At 40.3% G+C, this 23,702-nt stretch overlaps 1 protein-coding gene across 2 annotated transcripts in view; it reads left to right on the top strand.

The window, feature by feature from the left end:
• The window catches only part of CHCHD3 (coiled-coil-helix-coiled-coil-helix domain containing 3), a 125,562-nt gene that overhangs the window by 10,099 nt on the left and 91,761 nt on the right, over positions 1-23,702 (top strand). For both annotated transcript variants that reach the window (XM_066318879.1, XM_066318878.1), the window contains exon 3: positions 9,869-9,953. In XM_066318879.1, the coding sequence (XP_066174976.1) occupies positions 9,869-9,953 (85 nt within the window). The remainder of the gene's footprint in view (positions 1-9,868; positions 9,954-23,702) is intronic.

The following is a 23,702-nucleotide window of genomic DNA, read 5'->3' as shown; positions in this document are numbered from 1 at the left end:
AGGAATTCCTGAATTATCTGGGAGCATCTTTGTGAAAATCAGATTATTCTTTCTCCTTAAGATTTTCATGTTTCACCTCTTCAGCCTCTTTTTTTCCTCTCTAGAACTTTGGTTTTCTTCCTGCTCACAATTTGTAACCCAAAACCCCCACCATTTTTAATAAGTATTGCATCAGCTGAAACCAGTCATTGGTGCAAATGATTTTTGTTAGCAGATTTCATTGCAAATCATTAAAAATGCAGGTGTTGGATTAATGATGTTGTAAGAATTTCAAGCATTTCAGCATTATCTTTTATTTCTATACAATTTCTGAATAATGAAAATAACCATAAACATAATAATCACATATTATTTACAACCTGTTTTGAGTTATTATTGATGGCAGCAATACAGGGCTGAATATTGGGCTGAAAACACACATTTCAGAGTTGACAGTGCTGTAGCTATGTGCTGATAATTCAGTAAAAAAAGCTGGTTTTGCTGGAGTTGGAGAAAAAGCACCAAAGTGTGTGTAAATCACCTCCAGTTTCCTTGAGAGAAAGGATTAATTCTTGTTGATTAATTCCTTGTGCCTGTGCAAGGAGTTACTTGAGGCTGCAGATATTTGAAATGTGAATATTGGCTATTTCGAAGCTGACTTCTTGGCTCCTGCTGTTAATATTACATGAAATAAATGTTTTTCCACTTGGTCACTGAACTCTCTTCCAGATTATTCTCCAAAATAAACAAGCTGCTGTCTGGGGTGTTGGAATATGGAAATCTCGTCTTCAAGGAGCAAGAGAATACTTGGAAATCCTCCTTTATAAAAGTGATTCTCACGTCCAGGATGTTGTACAAATGTTTAAATTCTTTCCTTCATCCCTTCTCCAGTCAGCAATTCCAAACCTGAACGTGCTGGAGTTTCCATCAGAGCTGAATAAACAAATTCTCCAATTATGGTTTGCTCTGCTCTGATGGATCCTTTGTAGCAGCCCCTCGTTATCACCTGAGTGAATGAACAGGAGATGAGATTCGAGCACACCACAACAGCTGCTAAAGATCCACTTATTTCTCACTGCTGCTTGCTTTGTAGCCAATTTGAGATGAAGTGATTGCTTTCAGGATTTCTGCAGCCTTTTGGTGCCCATGTCATGGATAAATGAAATTAGGACTTGATATGGAGATAGTCACCCTTTTTTTTTTTTTTAGTTTTCTCAATATTCAGCTTCTGGTGGGAAAAAAAAAATTAAATCCCTTTTAAATTTAATGCTTAAATGTACAGTATGGAAGTTTGATATCCTGATTTATCTTCCCATGCAACTCCAAGCACTGAGAAATCTGTTTAATGGGATCAGCAGAGGTATTGATGAGTGTTATCTTCCTTTTTCTTTCATTAACCTTTACCTGTAAGGACATTTCCACTGCTGGGTTTTTTTTTTCACAGGATTATGCACTCTTATGTTTTTTCTCTCCCAGAACGGCTTTTAAAGTTATTAACCAGTTTTAGGCACAGAGGTAGATTTCTCAAGGATAATTAATTTATTCACATATTTTTTTTTTTTAAATCTTGTGCATGGATTGGTGTCAGTGGCACTGTTGCAGAATTTTGTGGATTTCATAAAAAATTCCTTGGGGGGATGTGCTCAGGACAGATGAGGAAAATTCCTACTGGATGTGGATCTGCTACAGAATGGTTACAAAACCTCTCTTAAAACACCTTTTCCATCATTATTGTCCACTTGCTTTTCCTGTCACTCTTGTCTTTTCCTACTTTAATTGTAGATTTGCTTCTCTGAGTCCCACCTGCTTCTCCTTTCACCTTACCAATGCTTTTAAAATTCTGCATTTTTCATTCCATCCTCCTCCTTGCTGGATTTCTTCACGCATTTTGGTTGGAAAAAAACCCTTAAGATCATAGAATTATGGACTGGTTTGGCTTGGAAGGACATTAAAGATCATTTTGTGCTCCAAGCCCTGTCCAGCCTGGCCTTGGACACTTCCAGAGATCCAGGGGCAGCCACAGCTTCTCTGGGCACTCTGTGCCAATGTTACCACCTTAAATAAAAGAATTTATGTCACACACATTTGATCTGTGACATCAAGGAACAACTGGACGTGGCACTTAATGAATGGCTTTAATGAACATTAATTAAATTGGATGGTGGGTGCAGGTTTGGGGTGTGCTGATCTATAAAAGGATAGCCACCTGCCCCACAAAGATTTGGAATGTGAACATTTGACAGTAAAATTCAGTGCCTGGAGCCTGTGTTCCTGCCCATGGAAAGGTCTAAAAATACCCACCCTCAAGGCCTTTGTGAGTGAGTGATGAGCAGCTTTGTGATCCCCGTATTCCTGCCCAAAGTGGCTCCAATCCAGAGCTGAAATTGGGCAAGATTGACTTTTCAGTGCTACTGATAGTGCACAATCACAGCTGGAGATTCCTTCTTAGACACACGGTGGTGGATGAACTGATCATCAAAATTTGCTATTTTTGTAGCCCTGGCAGTGCAGGGAGGCCCATTTGGGAGTTTGGGACTGAGCAGGAGTGGTTGGCAATTCTTTGCCATTAGTGGTGACTTTTAACAGATGTTTCAGGTAAAAAAAAACCCTTTTTACTTACCTGCTATGTGTAAAAATCTGTGATTATTTCCCTGCCCTCTGCAGTGGTAGAAGGAGTTTGTTGAAATACGTGTGAAAGAATTTAAAACAGATTTTGTCCAAGAAGATGAAAAGAACACCCGTAAATTTCCCTGTACTGTCAGATAAAATAGCTTTACAATAAACTTCTGAACCATAAAGATCAGGAACTGGACAACTTCAATTGTCCTGAAAGGACACCACGTGCTTAATCCTCTTGAAAGCAGAATCATCAAATCCTTCTTATCATTGCTTACAATATGATTATTATTTTTTTTAATGTTGAATTACAGAATCCTGATGCTTTTATCCATTGTGTTCCACAAGAAAAGCCTTCCAGTGTGTGTGGAGCAGGGATTACTTAAACAGCTGAAATGGGAATTTTCTCCACTGCTGTATTCAGTTTAAGGCAGGGAGATGGTATTTTAAAGGGGTTTGATATTTCTGTTTCATTATTTTTATTAATTATTTTAAATTAACAGGAGGGCAAAATGACTTATGGCTAAACAGCTGCTGAAATAAGTTATTATCTCTGTATTTGATTACAGGGGTGGGGAGGGAAGGATGGGTTATGAAGAAAGTTTGATTGAAATAATTCCCTCCCTTCCAGGGGCATTGAGAACAATTGAAAAAGTCACATTAAAACTCCACACAGTCATTTACCCACGCAGCAGGAGTTCCTGCAGAAACTAAAAATTAGGGGAATTTTTGATTAAGTGCCTTTTTAAACTCAGTGCACTTATTGATGGGAAATACCTGATTTTGTGGGCTCTCACATATTTTGAGAAGTATTGAACATACTTCATGTTTCTTCTCTTGTGCAGCATCCCTGTGTCTGTCACCTGTTTATCAAATTTAAATCCTCCATGACAGGTTATTTCAAATTATCAAAAATATGTCAAACCCACATATTTTTGGTAGTGTGAACCTCAGAAATGAATTATTTTTGAAAAACAGAGCTGTTAGCCCAGGCAGGTAGAACCCAATTCAAAGAATCACAGCAGAAATCCTCCTAATCCTGTTTTTTCCAGCCCCCTCATAAATCCAGTGTGATTTGCTTTATCCCAACATTAACGGGATACTGGAAGGAGAATATTCCAAATATAATAGGAACTAACTTTGTTTTGTTGCTTCTAGACCACGCACTGATTGTTTCTAATTGAAATTAGTATAAATTGATTGATACCCACATTTACATTGGAAAATGGGGAATGTAATCTATGCAAGAGCGCCTTTGGAAAGTAAAATATTAAATATTTTTAAATTATGCACACTTAATTGCTTTGTTTTTGTATTTCATTATCCTGTGAGCTGGTCTGAAATATTCCTGCACATTACCAATATTTAACAGTTAATAAAAATTTCTGTCCTTGGAGAGGAGCTTTGCTTGTACTGAATTCCTGATTGGAGGAAGTGCCTGGAATTGGGAATTTCTGTGGAAAAGTTGCTGGATGTTAAAAAGTTGCTGGTAGTTAAAACTTGTGTGAATCTGAAAGTAGAGTTTATTCTTGAGAATGCTCTTTAAAAATGATATTTAGGAAAACCCACAGCACTTTAAATGCTTTAAGTTTTAAAGCACATAAATTACTTTTTTAGTGGTTTTAGGGGTTTTTTTTCCTACTGATGGGCTGAAGGGATGGCTCATTGTTGTTTTTATTGAGTGCAAGGTTAATTTGGATTATTTATAAGGTTAAAGATCAGGTACAGCAGTATTTGAAACCCACCAAATTTAAAAAAAAATTCTCTGCCAGAAATACTGATGCCTTTTTTTAATTTTCCTATTTTCTCTCCTGTGCTGCTCCCAGCAAATCCAGGGCTCTTGGAGAATTAAAAATTAAGGGAAGCAGAGTAGATTTCACGGTGTCATTGTCTTCCCACCTGATTTAAACCAACCAAACAAATTTCCTACAGCTTTAATTGACATTGAGATAATCTCTTCCACTATCCCAAGCTCCATCCAGCCCGGCCTTGGAGAATTCCAGGGATGGAGCATCCACAGCTTCCCTGGGCAACCTCTTCCAGTGTCTGTGGGAACAATTTCTTCCTGTTGATACTGAAGATTTTTGTGTGACCTGTGGAATTTGGATATGGGCCAAACTGGAGCTTTTATTAGGCAGAAAGAATAAATCAAGGCGATTTGCATCTTACAATATTTGCATTTTACACGTCTGGAGTTAAAATGTGGGTGGGAAGTAGTTTAATTGTGGAAGAGCCCTGATGTGTGGGAGCTGGGGGGCTTCCTGATCCAAAATTTATGGGCGTTAATGCACAATTAGGACTTTTCCTGGTGACGTCTTCATTAATTCCCCCAAAGCTGCCACTGCCCTGTGCCAGCAGCTGAGGCAGATGATGGGGCTGAAGGCAGCCCCGAGGTGCCCTGTCCCAAAGGATCTGGTTAATATTCCTACTTAAAGGGATGGGAGAACTTCCCCTTGGATGGAACCCTTTATTTGACTGCCCTGATGTTGGTTGTCAACACCAAAAGCCAGAGGTGAAAGCAAGAACTGCAGGAATTCACTGGGAATTGGTTTTTCCAGCACAAAAGGAGTCCTCCCATGGCTGCCGGTGGTTGGAGGTTCCTTGGAGCTTGGTGTTCTCTGTTGGGGAATGTTTCAAAGGGATTGTTGTGTTAAGTCCATGAATTCTGGTGGAAGAGAAAGAGATTTTAGCGAAATTTATCTTGGCTTGAGGTGTGGTGTGGAGAGGCTGATTGAACACGGTGCTGGAGGAGTGTGGAGGTGCCTCCTTTTTGACTAATATTTCATATTCTTTAATTCTTTACACCCTCTCTTTCCCTTCAACCTTCTGCCTTCTCATGTTGGATAAGTCCAGAGGAGGCCACAAGTTTAATAAAGGGCCTGGAGCACCTCCCCTACAAAGAGAGGCTGAGAAAGCTGGGGTTGTCCAGCCTGGAGAAGAAAAGAAGGTTGTGTGGAGATCTTGGAACAAGCTTCCAGTATCCTGTTCACTGGACAGCAATTTTCTTTTAAATATCCAAGCCTAATTCGAAAGAAAAACAGAACTTGGGCATTTTTTATGTTTGTTTTTTTTTTTTTTTTTTTTTTTTTTTTTTTAAATTCATTATCTGAACATTACCTAGCTAAGTATTTTCTAAAGGCATTTGATTCTATCAAACCGAAGTGTCTCTTCATTAATAACTTAATGCACCTGCCCTTTCCAGAGAATTTAGTGAAGGTGCCTGTTACCTAAATGCTGTTTGCATTAATGGGGTTTTTTTTTCCAAATGCAGGGCTAATGGTAGATTCCCAGCTCTGCAGGCTGGAAGTTATTTGAATAATTTGTCCATATTGCATTCCTGATTTCTCAGGCTAACATTTTGAGGCTGCAGGTGTCTGCTTTCCCTGAGGTTTGTTGTTTACTGCTCGGCGTGTAATCCTGACATCCTGCTGATTGTTTCTTTTCCGTGGAGCAACTGCTTTAGAGAGAGAGAGAGCAAAAAGGGATGGATTTGGATCTTGTGATTAACAAAGGCTGAGGAGCTGGAGTTAAACACTACAAGAGTTGTAAAAATCTTTCTGTACCAAACTGTTTGTAGGCATGGAGGATAAAATTGCTGATTGGCATCACGTGAAGCTTTGCTCCCACCCTGCTCATGGGTGGCCTTTGGAGTTCCAAGGCAGAGCACATTTTATGCATCTGGAACATCAGGAACTGTTGGGAAGTCCTTCAGTCCCTTTTGCTCTCTGTCCTTATCAATTGTCCCTGAAACTTCCCAAAATCTTTGGAATCCTGGGAAATACCTTGGCTTTCTGGTTCCTTATTTGTCTGATGATGAAGCACAAGTGGGAGAGTAAATACAAAGGGGTAAGCAAATGGCTTGGCACGCTCTTTATAAATATATTTTTAATAGGAATCAGGGTTTGTGGCATTTTAAAAAGGTGGAATAAGCCTTTCTCAGGTTTGCCAAAGGATGTTAGATGGATTGGAATCTTGGTCTTTGGAGAAGACTGAGTGTTGAGATGTTGAAATCTGCTTTTTCACCAGGGCACATAGTGTCAGGACAGGGGGGAATGGCCTTAAGCTGAAGGAGGATGGGCTTAGATTCGATTTTTGGAAGAAATTGTCTTTCAGACTTTTCCTGAAGAGTTATTAGTGGACAAATAAGAAAAGTCAGGGAGCTGTATCCCAGAGGCCACCAAAATGGCAAACCTCCTTGTGCCAGGACAGTCCCTGCCTGCTCTGCCCAGATCCTGGCAGGAGCTTTCTGGATTTTATCACTGTTCACCCTGTCTGGATTCCAGATTCCCACCAAAGCTTCTCCCACAGCTGGGCAGGGAAGAGAAAATAGAATTAATAGAATTCCCATGGAATGTCCTGGGAATGTCAGCTGTGGAGCAGCTCCTGCCCTGCCCTGGGTGTCTGCCGGGTTGTTCCTCTCATGTTCTCATGCCCTCTGCTCCGTCCAGCTGCACAAAACTTTTTTTTTTTTTCTTAAGCCGGTTTTCCCAGAGGCATCACCACCATTCCTGGTGGTTCCATCGTGGTGGTTTCACCCTGGTGGGTTCCATCCTGGTGGTTCCCACCTGGTGGGTCCATCCTGCAGGGTTCCATCCTGGTGGATCTGTCCTGGTAGGTCTGTCCGGGTGAGTTTGTCCTGGTGGTTCCATCCTGATGGGTCCATCGTGGTGGTTCCAACCTGCTGGGTCCGTCCAGCTGGGTTCCATCCTGGTGACTCCATTGTGGTGGGTCCATCCTGGTGGCTCCATCCTGGAGCTGGCTGGAATTGGCTGCTGGATGTGGAGGAAGCTCCCAGAAACCACCCCCATGGCCCCTGGTACCAAACCCTGCCTACACAAACCCAGTACAACCATTCTGTGTCTGGGCTGTTCTTGGAGCAGTTCGGTGCCTCTCAGGGCATTGTGCAGCCACAGCTGAGGGTGCTCCATCCCCATTATCCCTTTTTTTGGCTTTTCCATTCCCATTATCCCAGGAGAATGCCGCCAATCAAACACCCATCCCTTGGCGTGCTGAGGGGACAGAGCAGCTGTTCCTGGGGGGTTTTGGGGTGTGTTCCTTTCACAAGGGGCTTTGTGATGGGAGCTGTGCATTAAACACTCTCACACTCACTTCCGTGCTCCTGTAGGAGCAAAGGAAGCTCTGGGATACAGGTGTGTCCTGCCTAAATGTACCTGCCTGAAAGTCTTCCCACTTTGTCTGCTCTGAGATGAAGCTGGCACTGATTTCAGCATCCTGAGGAGTTTCTGGTGTTAAAGGGGGTGGTGGTGGGAATGGCTGTGCAATAATTTAATTTTAATAGAATATTATTAATGTATTAATATTTTAGCAATCTTGCACACCCGAGCTTTAACATTTTCTAATATTTCAGTGGTCAGCTGTGTGTTTTTAATGCCCTGCAGTGTGAGCAGAGATGGCCATCAGAAACGTTATTTAACATTTATATTAAACAATCTTTCCCTTATCCTCTCTCAAATAAATATCTTTTCTCTTTTTAAATGCTTCTTCCCCCTAGAACAAAACCCTCCTCCCTGTAGAACTGCAATTTTTTTTTTTTAACCAAAACATCATAAAGCTCCCATTTGGGAGCTCCCCAATTATATCTTACAATAATTCTATTGAATGATCTATAGCTCCACTTTTATTCCCTATTAGTATTTGCCTGATCGATGGGCAGCTTAATTGATTGTTAAGGTCAAATGTCTTTATTGGCTGCTGCCCGAATCTTTCCTCATTATGACATAAACCATCCTCTGGTCTGCTGGACTTCTTGTACTCCTTTTTGTACACCAGAACCATAAATTTCATTCTCTGGATGCTGGTGAGCAAGATAATTAATGTTGTTATGTCAGTCAAGATAATCCAATAATGGGAGTTTCCTTTTCCCCCAGTTTTGTGCTAGTGATCAGTTGAATTGTTCATATTTCCCTGTGAATTTTAATTTAAAATATTTTTTAGGCTGGGGTCTCACTGGTATTTCACAGGTTTCCCCCCCACTTTTCCCTCTGTTCTGTGATCTCAGCATTTCCTGAGCCTGGCACGATGGATATCGATTCCTGCTGCTTTTCCTAAGATGTTTTTAACTGGATTAGTTGGGCAAAACTCCCATAAAATTGATGAAGCTGCTTCATTCATTCATAAAAAACTCTTTTGTGAGGCTGCTTTAGGACGAGCAGAATTGCTGGGAGTCTGAACTATGACAGGAATGTGGAATAATGATTTTGGATAATCTTTGCAGATAAATCCAGCTCCTGGAGATGAGGTCACAGAGATCCTGCAGTGCCTGAAAATGAACTTCCCTGGGCTTGACCTCCCCTAGCAGGGCTTTTTTCACTGCTCCAAGGGTTGTGGCACCTTCTGGGATTCAGCAGCTCTTGTTTTCCTGGATGTTTTGGGGGTGGGATCACATCCTGGAGCGCTGAGCTTTCATGGAGGAGAATTTGGGCCAGAATTTGTGTGGGATTTTTTATTTTTAAAATTTTTATTATTTTTTTTATTTTTTATATTTAAGGGGGGTTTTGGTGATCATTTTGAGGGAATTACATGGAAATCCAGAGCATGGCAGAGGTTCAGCTTGGTGTAGGAAGGGTTTAATTCCAGGTAGCATTAGGATTAAGCTGGATTTTGGTGGTTTTGGTCTTTCAGCCATGTAGGATTGGTGGCTCTCCAGCTTTTCTCCCTCTGTTCACAGTCTTGAAGAAGTTGTTTTTTTTTGTTCTTAACCAGACTTTCATTGATTCATCTGACAGAATCAAAGTGAAGGAAATATTCTTTCCATATCTGCTTGATTAAACAAAATCAGGAGAATTTGTGCAAAATCTTTGTCTGGGAACCAGAAATATGAATGTTTAGGGTGTTCTAAGAGCTTTGTTATGTAAAATGCATCTAAAAATACTTGATTCGTTAAATAAATATATTTTTGGTTCTATATGAATAAACCCCAGCATTTTATGCCTTTATGTCTCTGTCTCATCGTGGTTCTACTTCACAAAGACATATTTCTGAAGAAAAACATTTAATTTAATGTATAGTCCATGTTGTTTAATTTTCAAAAGATTGCACTAATTGAAAAGCTGTTTAATAAGAAAAAAATTTAAAGGCTCGCTGGTGTTGTGCTAAAATTTCAAAGATTGTTAAACCACCAGAAAGCAGCTCCCAGCTGCTGGGAGGAAAAAAGCAAATAAACAATCGAGGGCACTGTATTACGCAGTGGTTTCTGTAATTGGGAGTAACTTGTGTTCTGTTAACATTTCATTGAATTTTCTTTTAATTACAGTTAATGATGAAGAGCTGAAGAAAAGAATAGCTGAGGAACTGGCACTGGAACGAGCCAGGAGAGACTCTGAAGCTCAGAAGAGGAGGTTGGTTTCATTAATAACAGTAGTTCAAACAAACTTGGACTTAATGCTTTTTTATTTTCTTTATCTGCTTACTGGAAATAACTGAATTTTGTGCCCTGAGACAAGCTTGGCTGTGAGAGCTCTGGGGGCTGCAGCAGGTTTGGATATTAAATCCGTGTTCAACAACAAATGAGCTGGAATTTCCTTGTAAGAGCTGATCCCAACTGTTGCTCTAAATCCCTTTTGACCTCCTGAGCGTGGCTTTTTTTGCTGCCTTCTAAGCTCAAGCTTTGCTGATTTCTCTGGAGCCCAAATAATCACTTTGTGCTGCAGAGACGGAGCAGGGGTGGGCTCCCTGTGACCCCGGGGGTGAGCAGAAGTACCTTGGAACAGCAGCAGAAATAGAAATTTCTCTGGGAATTCTGGAGATTTCTAGGAGCTGCAGGATGTTTTGAGGCACTTTGAATATGTAAAATATTCTATTAAACCAGTTCACATCAGTAAAACCCTTCTGATTCATTTCTTTATATTGAAATATTCTTTTTCTTGGGCATTATTTTTTCTCAGGGATTGCAGTGACTGTGAAAGCCAGGGCAGAGCCATTATTAGGAGTTTAAAATTCCTCTTTAAATGTAGAAATTTTGGTATCTGCTGAACTTCTGTGTTTCTTTCTCCTTCCAGTGACTGTTGTGAATAGATAACACAGCACACCCAGTATTAATATAAATATTCCACATTGTCCTCCACTGAGAATGGGGAGAAAGGCTCATTATGATGGATTAAAAAAAATTAGGCTGTAATTAGTACTACTTCAACTGTCTGCATAGATCTCAGTTGTTTCCTACCCAGCATTCTGTTATTTAATTGAGTTAGGTTGATGGAGTATATAATTAGATAGGACTATATTAATGTCCCAGGGAAAAAAAAATGAGGCTTTTCCCTTTTTTTTTTTTTTTTCTTTTGTATCAGCAATAAAGGAAATCAATAAGTTACAGTGAAGTCCTCCCCCCCTCCTCAGCTGGGCTTTGACAGGAAAACTTGGGTTATTTTTGAGCTTCTGGAGTGCTCAAGACTTCAGCTAAATGGGATTAAAATATGAAGATACTTGGTTTGCAACTTCAGCATTTTCTCATGTGACACTTGCAGTACCTTCCAGAATTCAGCTTGTGCATTGGCCTGTGAAAGGGAGGGAGCAGACTGGGTAAAATATCAAAATTAATTGATGACAGTGATGATAAAGAAAGGAAAAACATCGAAACTTGTTAACAGCTTTACTTCTTTTCTAGTTTCGATTTAATTAATTATTTTTTAGCCCTGGCAAGGGTTGTTTTATTATCATTTTTACACAGTATTTGCAATGACAAAAATCTGTTTTTAACAGAGCATAGAGGGTTTTTTGTCTTGGATGAAACAAAAAGGTGTAAAAGATGCAAATCTTTTTCCATAAGTCTTAAGGTCTTTATGGGCTGAATTCTGGTAGGGGTTTGTGTTTTAAAAACATTCAAGAAACTCCTGTTGTTCAGATAAATTATTTTGTCTTGCATGTGCAGAATGTTCCAGCTAATAGAAACATGGAATATGTTTCTGTATATGAAACTGTAATAATTTGTGACATAAATGCAAACACATTGATGCAGTTGGAAAACAGAAAAAAACCCTGAATTCTTCATTTAAGCTTCTTGACCTTGCCCTTGAGGTTTATTAACAATTTCATTTCTTAACCCACTAATTTTAAGACAAGTGCTGTTGAGAAGTGACATGAAAATTCAAGTTTTTACCTCCACATTCATCTTATGGATTGTTTTACCATGGATGGTAAATTTTACCTGTTTATATTCTCACTTCTTTCTCCAAACCAGGTTTTTCTTGCCCAATATTTAAGTGAAATAACATTTAAACATAAAAATATCTGAAACTTTTGACTGCTTGTTGTCTGATTCCAACTGCCTAATAGCTGATTTTGGTGCTGTTCCTTGAGCAGTGTATGACCACATTTGGGTTTGATTGCAAAATGTCTTTTACTCATTTCAGACTGTGAAGGGAAGAAATCTTAATTTGAACTTCTAGATAAATTATTTATTCACACATCCATACACAGTACAGATGGGCTGCTCTATATAAAGTGTAAATCTGTGCTTATTTTTGGGATTAGAGCTGAAGAATGACTCTTAAATTGTATTTTAACGCCATCAACTCTCTAACAATATATGAATTGCAGCTTCTATTTAAGAGGACTTGGAATAATTAATAAAATAGTGATTAAGACCCACCTTAGAATATATTTCCAGAATTCTGCACTGATTCCAATTTACTCCTTTTACTCAGCCCAGCTGTTGTTCTCCACTTTGGTTTTTGAACAAATTCAAATGTTTCATCTGAAAAGCATTTTCATTTCGGAAAGTTCATTTAGTGAATTGATTATCATTGATTTACAGCAGAACTTGCAGTGTCTGCAATAGTAACTGTGAGCAGTTAATGTACCAGAGCTGCAGTGTTAGGGTGATACTCAAAGGAACATAAAAATGAGAGGATGGACACAAAAACTTGAGCTTGACAGTGGTGACAGGTATTGAATGATAACTAAGAGAAGAATTCTGAATAATAAATAAGAGAAATCCACACGACTCAATGAACCAGAGAGTGATAATTTGAATTTTGCCTTTTCTCTTATTGTGGACGAGCTCAGCAAATGTTTAGCATTTTTTACAATTCCCCAAGAAAATGAGAAAAATTTTAATGTTATGGCTTTGAGAACAGGCATCGGGGAAATAAGTAAATTTCCTTCTCCCATCAGAGAACAGCGTGGAATTTATCCACTCCATCCATTAACTTTGTCCTTGGACACAAAGCTGTTCATTTGTCGGGCTCCATGATACTGATGGTGCTCAGTAAATCTGTTTTTCCAGTTTGCTTTATGGAAACTGCAGGCGAAGTAAAAAGTATTTTGAGACAGTAAAAAGAACAACTTCTATCATCAGCATAATGATAAAATTTTAGATCGTGCCAACCTCATCAGAGTGCTGGATTCCTCCACTAAAATATACAAACCACTGCTTCAGAGGCAAGTGATGGATGTGATTTCCCATGGAAATTGAACGTTCTTGAATGATGACTTGCCTTTTTTTTCCCCGCTGAAAATCAGAGAAATTTCACTCTTTTTATTTTGCTCATCATTTAGCTCAGGCTAATTATATTTGGGCGGGGTTCAGTTTCTTGCTTGACAAGTGTTTCCCAGCTTCCACTTTCTAAATACGATTTGGATCAGGACAAATATTAATTATATGTAGAGTGAGGTGTTTTTGCAAACTGCTGGGCATGGCAGTGCCTTCAGTAGTGCAGGAAGTGAATTTTGTTCAAGTCTCCAACATATTTACCCCTGGATTTGTGTTGCTGTGCCAGAAATCTGTCGCAGTGCTGTTTGCTTGTGACTGTCCTGTGACGTGCTGTGACTCCAGGACTTGTTTCTTAGAGGGAAACGCCTGCTTTAAGGAGGGATTTTAAGGCAGGAAAAGGCTTAAAAATGGACTTTGGTTTGCTTTGGTGGCCCTTCAGTAATTCTGCTGCCAGCTCTGCTCTAGAAGTGTTTAAGGTATAACAGAGGAGGAGAGCAGAAGGCTCCAGGGAGAGCTTCCAGCACATTCCAGGGCCTGAAGGGGCTCCAGGAGAGCTGCAGAGGGACTGGGGACAAGGCCTGCAGGGACAGGACACAGGGAATGGCTTCCCACTGCCACAGGGCACGGCTGGATGGGATCTTGGGAATTGGGAATTCCTGGCTGGGCTGGAATTGCCAGAGCAGCTGTGGCTGCCCCTGGATCCCTGGAATGTCCAAGGCCAGGCTGGACACTGGGGCTTGGAGTAACCTGGTGTGGTGGAATTTATCTCATTCCAACCTCCCGTGGCAGGAAGTTGGAATGAGATGAATTTTAAGCTTCTTTCCAACCCAAAAGATGTAAATATTATCATGGCCCCCACATCCAAGTCACACAAGAGCTGCTGATTATAAAACAGAAACGTCCTGTGACAGGACAAGGAGCAGTGGTTTGAAACTGAAATAGGATGGATTAGGACTGGAGAGAAGGAAGAAATTTTATATGATGAGGGTAGGAGGCCCTGGAATAGAATTCCCAGAGCAGCTGTGGCTGCCCCTGGATCCCTGGCAGTGTCCAAGGCCAGGCTGGACATTTTGGCTTGGAGCAGCCTGGGACAGTGGGAGGTGTCTCTGCCCATGGATGGGGATGGAATGAGATGAGCTTTGAGCTCCTTTGCACCCAAACCATTCCAGGATTCTCTGGTGGCTTTTGATTACTGAGTTTTTTCTGTGTCTCTGCCATCTCATCACCTGTGACCAAGTGGTCAAACTTGAGGAACTTTTCTCTTGAAAAGCACATGAAAAATCCTTTCTTCGAGTAATGCAGACGAGAACTCACCGAGCATTCCCCGGGGATGAATTGTTGGATTCTGTTCTCCGTGCCTCACTGGGCTCCTGAAGTGGTGACATTTTATCTGTCATCAGCTGGACAACTGATTGCAACCTCATTTGTGACATCCTCATCTATTTGGAGGAATCTTTCTAAACTGTAAATTAGCTTTGACTCCACCCTGGTGCACACAGTTGCTCTGTGGTGGGTTATTAAAACTGTAACCATTAGATTTTTTTTTCATTTGTTGTTTTGTTGTTGTGCTTCAAGGAGGGTCTGGAGATAACTGCTCATCACTCTGGGGTTTCATTGATGCTCTGAGTGCCTCCCCCCAACCTTTTATTTTGTCCTGTCTCAGCAGTTCATTGCATAAATGATGAGCTCTTAGTAAACCTGGAGTAAAGAGTTGGTGGAGAACAAATTCACCAGTGAAATGTAAAGTGAGAGCAAAATGAAGGAGAGTATTGGACAAGAAGCCTTTGGGAAACTGCAAACCAAAATTGTTATATTAAAATCAATACTGGGGCTTGACCTTTCTGTGCTAGTGGATACTTTAAAACTTCCTATTGATTTCTGTTGTAATGACATGTTTATTCCAGTTTCCTGGCACAGGTGTGGAGAACAAGGGGGAAAGAAAACAATGGATTTCTTTACAATGTTCATTTTATATTTCAGTGAGGTAAAGGTATGAGGAGCATCTTAATGTATCTTCAGTTCATATGGGAAGTGAATTAATTGTGGTGAAAACTTCTTCAAAGCATTCTTTTCCTCCTAAATGGTTATTTTTTTCCCGAGTAATCAGCTATGTTGAATTGGGAAACCTGCTTTTTCTTGTAGCATTGTCCTCAGGGGGAACAAAAAGCTTCTTTTTAGGAAGCAGTTGTTATTTTGTCTTCTGCCACAGGGACCTGTTGGTATTGTTTGGATTAAGTGGGAAAAGAGTCTGAAAAACTCCCATCTTCTCTGCTGCTGACAGTCAAAGGAAAAGCTGGGAATACTCTGAAGCAGTAAAAGTGATTATAATTCTTTTGACTTGGGATAGCTCAAAAATAAGCGTTCAATATCTCCTAGCAAGAGAAGCTGCTCTGGTTTGTAAAACCAGAGATCCCAATTGATAATCACATCAAGGAAAGCAAGGTGATTTTATAGGGGCAACTGATTTTATAAAAAATTAAAATAAACTTTTTTTCCTTGGCATGCCAAAGGGCCCCTTCAGTCTCAGGGCTGTGGAGACAGGAGCAGATTTTGGCCTCACTTCCCACCTCAAGTTCCTCCTATTTTCCCTTCTCCGCCATTCTATCTCTCCCAACATTTCCACCCCCCCACCCCCCCCAGCAGACATTTCCTCTTGTCTGATCTCACGCTCAGCACAAGATTTAGCAGTGGATTTATTCCTCAGCAGCCATAATAATATTCCTGAGGTCTGTAAGATTACGGGATAATTCTGCCGTGTCGAGGGAAAAGGGGGAACGGGGAGGGTCAGGCTGGGCCAGGGCTGTCCCTCGGCAGGTGAGGGAAGAAACCAGGATTAAGTGTGAAGGAATTTGGGATTTAAACAGAGGTTTAACTCTGAAATAAGTACAGTGAGCAGGTGAGCTGTTGTAGCTGGTGCTTTTTTGGGCAGCCAGCTCTTCAAACCAGGGAAGTTTAGTGTGGGATTTTTACCTGCAAAATGCCAAGGAAGCATAAAAATGTTTATGAAGTTGGGAAGTATCAAACTGCCTTAGAAGCCTGTTCAAGTTTTATTGTTTTCAGTGAAAAAAGGTATTGTTTTCAGAAGAAAAAAGGTGTTTGGCAGTGGCAGAGTTACTCTCCAAGGTTTCCTCCTCTGATTCTCCATTAATACCATTATGTCTGGCTCTCAGGATGTGGAGAGATGAATCTTGGAGATGGGAGGTGGAAATTGGAGAAAGCAGAGCTATAATTCACTCCTGCCTGTATAAACCCCAATTTTCAAGGGATTATTTTTCACTTGGATTTTAAAACCTGCCATCTCAGCTGACAACTTGGATTCTGAGCTTCATCTTGATCAGTTTATTTCTAGGAGAGATGTGAAAATGACTTGGAGCCACTGAGAGAGCATCCACAAAAATAATCCTGCTTCGCAGTTTCAGGTTCAGGTAGGGAGAGGAAAACTATTCCCCCCCTGGCAAGTTTAAACAAACCTTTACTTTCAAACTGCTGAGCTCTTTCATTTTGAAAAGCAGAAGATGAGCAGCAGAGAAACACTTAACAATAATAATAATAATAATAATGATACTAATAAAATTTTTCTGACTGTCACTTCATTTTAACAGATAATTAAGGTTGTCATAATTCCAGGACTGCTTTTGCAGATCCCAGGGGGAAGGATATTAAGTTGGAAAGTAATTTCAAGTAGAGTTATGTGGCTAGCTAAACATACACAAATTATGTAAAGCAGTTTTACAATTCTGACTCGGGTTCTCTGCGTGCCTCTGGCATAAAGGTGGGAATTCGCTCATCTATTTTGTCTCCATATAATACTGATCTAAATGCACATATTTTAAAAGCAGTGGGTTTATGAAGTGTAATTAAAAATCCCCTCAAACAACCTGCCCCCATTTCTACTTACCTCTCCTCCTTCCAACATCAAACACTGCCTCAAAAACACCCCCACAACTCAGGAATCTCCAAGAAAACTCAACCACTGACGAGAGTCACTGTCCTTGTTGCTCTGAGCATTCACAAGCTGTCCATGGAATGCTGTTGATAAATTGAATTAATTGGAGTAAGTTGAGTAGATAACTGAGTTTTGAAATGAGTGTCTTGGATCTTCTGATCAAGGACTGGCACATAAAATCACGTGGCCATTAGCAGGGATTTTTGCATTGACAGATGTTAGGCTGGGGTTGGGAGGCAGCTGAGAAAGGGAAAGGGATAATGAGGGTGTTCTGCTGGATGGTGTGGCTTGAACTGAGTGTTTGGGTGCTGTGACAAGTCTGGTGTTTGAAATAGGGGTAACTGAGGCACTGATGGTTATGTGGAATGAGGTGGAAAATATTCTTAAAATTGTATTTTCAGTGTTTTCTTGGGTTCGAGAACAGACATGATGGAATCATTGAATCATGGAATGGTTTGGGTTGGGAGGGACCTTCGAGATCATCTCATTCCACAGGGGCAGGGACACCTTCCACAATCCCAGGTTGCTTCCAGCCCCATGAGCCTGGTCTTGGACACTGCCAGGGATCCAGGGGCAGCCACAGCTGCTCTGCCAATTCCAGCCCAGCCAGGAGTTTCCAGTTCCCAAGATCCCATCCAGCCCTGCCCTGTGGCAGTGGGAAGCCATTCCCTGTGTCCTGTCCCTGCAGGCCTTGTCCCCAGGCCCTCTGCAGCTCTCCTGGAGCCCCTTCAGGCCCTGGAATGTGCTGGAAGCTCTCCCTGGATCCTTCCGTTTTCCAGGTCTGCACCCCCAGCTCTCCCAGCCTGGCTCCAGAGCAGAGGGGCTCCAGCCCTGGAGCAGCTCCATGGATTCCTCTGGACTCTCTCCAGCAGCTCCACGTTCTGCCGTTGGGGGTCCCAGAGCTGGGCACAGAACTCCAGGTTGGAGTTTAGCCTACAGAAAGATCAGAACCCCCTGATCCCTTGCCCTCCTTGGGCAAAGATCCAAGTTGCTGCTATGGAATATTCCCCAAACTCACGTGGGAGTTGTGTGACTGTGGGATGAGCCAAAGATGAGGGACGAATGGTTTGGATGGGAGAAGGTCACTGGCAGCTCAGGGATCAGTGCTGGAGTCACTTCACTGTTCTCAGTTCCGTGTGTAATGAATCAAAGGCTAATTTATATGCGTGTATGGCAAATGTTAAGGAGGAGCAGTCACCCTGAGGAAGAAGTGGGTATGGAATAAAGCGATGGAGTTCTCATTAAATTTAATAATGTGAAGTTCAAGCATAATTGCTCAGAAATGTGATCCCTTCCCTCTTCTGCCTGCGCTGGAGGCATGAGAGCTCTTGGTCAGTTGTGATGGATTTGTCAGAGAGTTTTAATGGTGCTGGTTCTGGTGGGTAAAGTGGGGCCAATTTGGGTCGCTGTCGTCACATTTGACTGGTTTTGCACTAGGGCCTCATGAAATGATGATAGATCTGGGTTTGATGAGCTGTATGATCCTTTTTGAGTTCATATTCCCATCATTTTAAAGCTTCAACGTTTTGGGTTTGGATTTGAAATCTTGAAATCATGAATCTTTTAGGTTGGAAATTCCTTTAAGATGGAGTCCAACCATTAATCCAGCCCTACCAAGCCACCACTAAATCACATCCCCAGGTGCTACATCTTCAGGTTGTTTAAATCCTTCCAGGGATGGGGGCTCCCAACACCCCCTGGGCAGCTGTACCAGGCTGGACAACTCTTTCCATGAGGAAATTTTCCCAGTATCCAAACTAAACCTCTCCTGGCACAGCTTGAGGCCATTCCCTTTCCTCCTGTCCCTCTTCCCTGGGATTAGATCCCAAATCCTCCCCTGGCTGCCTCCTCCTATCAGGGAATTGTGGAGAGCCAGACGGTCTCCCCCTAAATCTCCTTTTCTCCAGCCTGAGCAACAGCAGCAGTAAATATTTGAAGGCCAAATGTCCTTTTGACACCATGGCTTTTCGGGTGCAGAAAAACAATATTTTCTGTTAATATTTGCCTGATCTGAAAGGTTTAAAAGCAAAATTTCAGAACAATTGCTAAGAATGTGGTTGCTACTAGTGTTAGGAACGGCTCCTGTCACCTGTACTGTGCGAAGTCTTATGCAAGTGGAGAATAATGTTTATAATGAGTGAACAGTGGTAGAAACTTCAGTTTTGAAGAACTTTTTTGTGTTTCCTGAGACTTGACCTTTCAGATGATTTGTTTCCCCATCTCTGTCCTTAGTTATGTGTTTGTAAAATGAGACGAACTTGAGGTAATTTCTCTGACTTTGCAGACAGGTGAAATGGAGTCGGAGAAATCTCCATTTCACACCTCTCAGAGCTCAGCTCAGCTCGGAGATGTTTTCCTGACATCTCTCACATCCTTTCAAATCCCTCGTCAGCTCTGGTGATTTCCAGCCGTGGCTTTCGGTGGCACATCCCTCGTTCCGCTCATGAAATATTGAAACTCAGCACTCACAAACATTATTCACTCATTAATATTGCAGTGTGGCCTAAACACATTGCTCAAAACATTTTGGGATCTCCTGTGAGTCCGTCAGGAGGAATTAAGGAGCTTGTTGAGGTCCAAGAAAGCAGAAAACCTCATGAATCCTTCTCATGTTGTATCTTATCTCCAGCTGGAGTGACTTTTTGGCTTCCATATTGAATGATACCTCATTAAATTTTTCTCTAATTCATAGAGGACAGGATGGTTTTCCTGACTGGACTTTGGAACAGGGAATGTTTTGATTTTTGCTTGGTCGGAAGTAATGAAAAACGACACAGTTCACGCTTTAGACTTGAGCGAGTTTATCGCGGAGTGCCGCAGATCTATCAGATTGTGTAGCTGGGAGACTGTAATAAAGATAAAACAACTGGCAAGTAATCACTGCCCCGAAAAAATAGCAAAAAGGATATGCTTAGGCTTTGATAGTGTAATAAATTTCCAATATCTGAAAATAAGGGCTGGAAATGACAAATCACTGTATTTCTCTAAGAGTATTGTTTGCCAGTTTTGGGTTTCTGTGAATTCTTGATTTATGTAGAATAAACCGTGAAGTGGCCATCAAAGCACAAAACTAAATTTTTCAGCTTTTCTCAGTGTGTTGCTGTTGTCTCTGAATTAAAAGGTGCTTTTTCCTTAATTAACATCTGCAGGTGTTTTTCAAGAACAACAGAAATGGATATTTTGAAGTAAACAAAAGAGGGAGTTCTTGTGGATTTAGAATTAAATTACTCATCTTGTTTTTGTGGCTAACAGGGGTCATGCTGGGCATGAGGAGAGTCCTGGGCCATAAATCCACATGGCAAAATTAACAATTTGCTTTTCTTGAACTTAATTAAAAACTAGATGTGAAAAGGATGGAAACTACTTGGAGTGCAGCAAGAGTTTTTCAATCTGTTTTTTTAGAGTGTGTTTTTATATTTCTTGTGATGCAGAAAACTCCTTGGCCCTCAGAGATGCCTTCTTGGTTGGGTCTTAAATTTCTATTTTTGTGTTTCAAATTCTAGTTTCTAATTGGAAAGTGGAACCAGTTCTATATTTGGCTTTTTTTATCTTGTTGGACTTGATATGATGGTTGTCACTTATTAATTTTAAGTCATTACTTAATCGAGAAATTATTTTCCCTCTTGTTTTGCTTTGTGTTATATTGTTACTACTTGCATTTAAGAGATGTGGGTTAAGCATTTCAGTCTGTCTTAGATAATGCTCTGAAATATTTGATAAATTCACAGGTAAATTCTCCTTTGCCGAATCTTGCATGTAGGATATTCATAGTTCAAAAGCTGTACAATAACAAATCCCTCTAAAATCCCACATTCCCTGTTCTTCCAGAAAGAAAAGAGAGGAATAAAAAGATGGGATGCAGAAGCAGAAATGTTGTTTTGGTGAAGTATTTTCCCTTTGGTCTGAAGCCCTGCTGGAGAGGAGGTTGGAACGGGTGGTTTGATCACATGTATTTGATTTCTGTACCTCCTGCCTATGTCTCAAAAAATCTAAATTAACAAAACCTGGCTATTTATTAATTCATTTATTTATATTTAAGATATATATATATATATATATTATATCTGGGAGTGTCTTCCAGAATTCTTTTTGCTTGTTGCTGTGTGATTGCTCCTCGAGGTGATGTGGAGGCTTTTATGTTGAGTGTAAGCCAAATCTGATTTAGAGGTGGAATGTACTGCAAACATTATTTTGATTAAAGTGATTTCAGGACTAAGTCAGTCAAAAATTTGTCTTACAGTGGAGCCTAAATATGACAATATGATAACAAAAATACTCAAATCCTTGTTCTGCCCCTCTGATGGGAATAAATCTTCGGAGATCCCTAAATCCTGGGTGATTGGTTTATCGGGATTTACCCATCCTCTTACAAAAACATACAGATACATAAATTTTCTTCATAGCATTAAGTTGAGAGTGTTGAAGTTCTCAACGACAGTGCTGGGGAAAGGCAGGAATTGTTGCTTTTTTTGGTGTTAGTTGTGTGCTATAAAGCAGTTGAGAAATGAAATATTGTGAAGTGTTAACGCAGACTTTAACTAGAGCTGCTTCTTAATGCTTTATGTGTGTTTTCCAATAGCACCATGAGAAGTGATTGCCTTGCATGCCACACTTCATTAAATCAGCCACTCCACACTTCTTAAAGCAGTATTTCATAATTATTTAGAAGGATTTTATTCAAAAAGATATCAATTGTGTGGGGAAAATGTATAGCCAGCAGCCTTTTCTGCTGCTTCAGCAGCTTTTTTTAACATCCTTTCTGTATAAATGATCAGCGTAACACTCTCTGTTGTCTGGAGTTCTGTGCTCAAACACAAGAACCATTATCTTGAGCCTTTATCTCTGCTGTAATTAAAAATGTCACTTGAAAAATTCCTGTGGAATTCCTGGAGTAGTGACAAGTTGTGCTGTTCAACTCCTCGCAAATTGCAGAGGTGCCTCTCTCTATTTTATTATTTTATATATCTTTTTTTTTTAACTTTTGCCCAGATAATAATATACTTTATTACTGTAGATCCAGCTGATGTTTGCCTTTGTTCAGTACATGCTGAATGCCAGGAAAATGAATTTGTAATGCCAAGGAAATAAACCTACTGGAGGTTGATGCAGGCGAATGTTTGCGATCAGCGGGATCTGCCGAGTGTTTGTTTCATTAAGCTCCTACAAGCCACCCAATTATGGAACTCAAATAAATGAAAATTACTTCAAAATCCTGCTTATTTTGTTAAAAACTCTTCTGAATTTCAATCAGTTGAGATAGCTGTTTAGGAATTTTGTTTTGTGAGTAAAAACTGCCCTAAACGAAAGTTTGGTGGATGCTTGAGGAGTTGAACTCATCGTGTTGTGTGATCCTGGTCACACAAATAAGGGTGAGAGTTGATAAAAAAGACATGAAATTTTTGCTTGAAAGTGCTGCCAGGAGCAGTCTTGGACATAAAAAAGTTTCTTCATGTCCTAAACTGTATAAAATTCGATAATGAAATAGTGTCACTTTCTTTTATGGTAGAACACCTTGCAAGGAAAGGGAAAGGGAAGAAAAAAACCAAACAGTAAAATGCATTTTCTTTGACTGAGGTGAACTGAATGTCTTGATCTAGATTTAAATGAGAGATAAAAAAGAAGATCTAATTTGATGTAAAGAAGAATAAATGTAAATTTCTGAGTGTTGTGGGGTTGTTTTGCTTTGGGGTTTTTTGGGTTGTGTTTTGTTCATGAGGGTTTTTTTTTTTTTAAATTTTTCAGTGTTTATAATGTGGAAACTTTTGGCTGGATTTTTCAGCTCTTTTATATGTCAAGTATATTTCATATCTTTTAATTACTCTGCTATCTGCAGCAGCATAAAGAAGAGACTTTTTAAGGGAAAACCACTTGCAGAAGGTCAAATCCAAGAAGGATGAGGAAGGAGCTTCTTTCAGTCTAAGGAAGCATTAAATGCTCTCCCTCTGTTGCTCACCAGAAAAAGGTGCTGAGACTATTATTTTGACACTTTTTTCCTTTTTAGGCAAAACATGATTTCTCCAATCCAAAAGACAACCAGCATGTTTTGACTGTGCTGTATGAAGGATTGTTATGATTGCATGAAGGATTTGTTATATCAATCCTGCTGGAATAATTTAGGGGACCTTGGGAAATCACTTAATGGAATTTGGTCCATGTCTGCATAATCTGCCTTTTTTTTTTTTTTTTTTTTTTTTTTTTTTCTGGAGTAATTGAAGATGCAGCTTAATAAACTTTTATAAAGATTCCCAGTTGGTTGCTGCATTTCAGAGGGTTTGGAGCTGAGCACTGAAGTAATACATCTTGTAATTGTCTTTTTTCCTCCCTACCTCACTTAAATGTATTCCCTGGGGAAGAATCTAATGTACTCTAATGTTGGTACCTTTTACAAAGTGACCCGACTCATTAGGATTTGTTCTCCAGAGCTCCCTTGACAACAGATAAATGCACTGAGAATATTGAAGCTTCCTCTCCATCACTCTTTAAAAAAAAAAAAAAAATATATATATTTGAAACCCAGTGTTTCATCGCTCCATTACTGCTCTGAGTTCCATGCTTGGTGTCACAACACACGAGTTTTATTCACCGAGTGATTTCCGAGTGTTTCCATGAAAATGAGATGCGGTGTGTTTGTCTCAAGTACTCCACTGAAGGGTTCAAACCTGTTTATGGCCTGTGACATGTAAATATTGTGACTTTTCTGGGCCTGAAGCT

The sequence above is a fragment of the Sylvia atricapilla genome, chromosome 5 (assembly GCF_009819655.1).
Source record: "Sylvia atricapilla isolate bSylAtr1 chromosome 5, bSylAtr1.pri, whole genome shotgun sequence".
In the NCBI taxonomy this organism is placed as follows: Eukaryota; Metazoa; Chordata; class Aves; order Passeriformes; family Sylviidae; genus Sylvia; species Sylvia atricapilla.
Note: the sequence above shows the minus strand (reverse complement) of the source record. Positions and strands in the feature narration are given on the sequence as shown.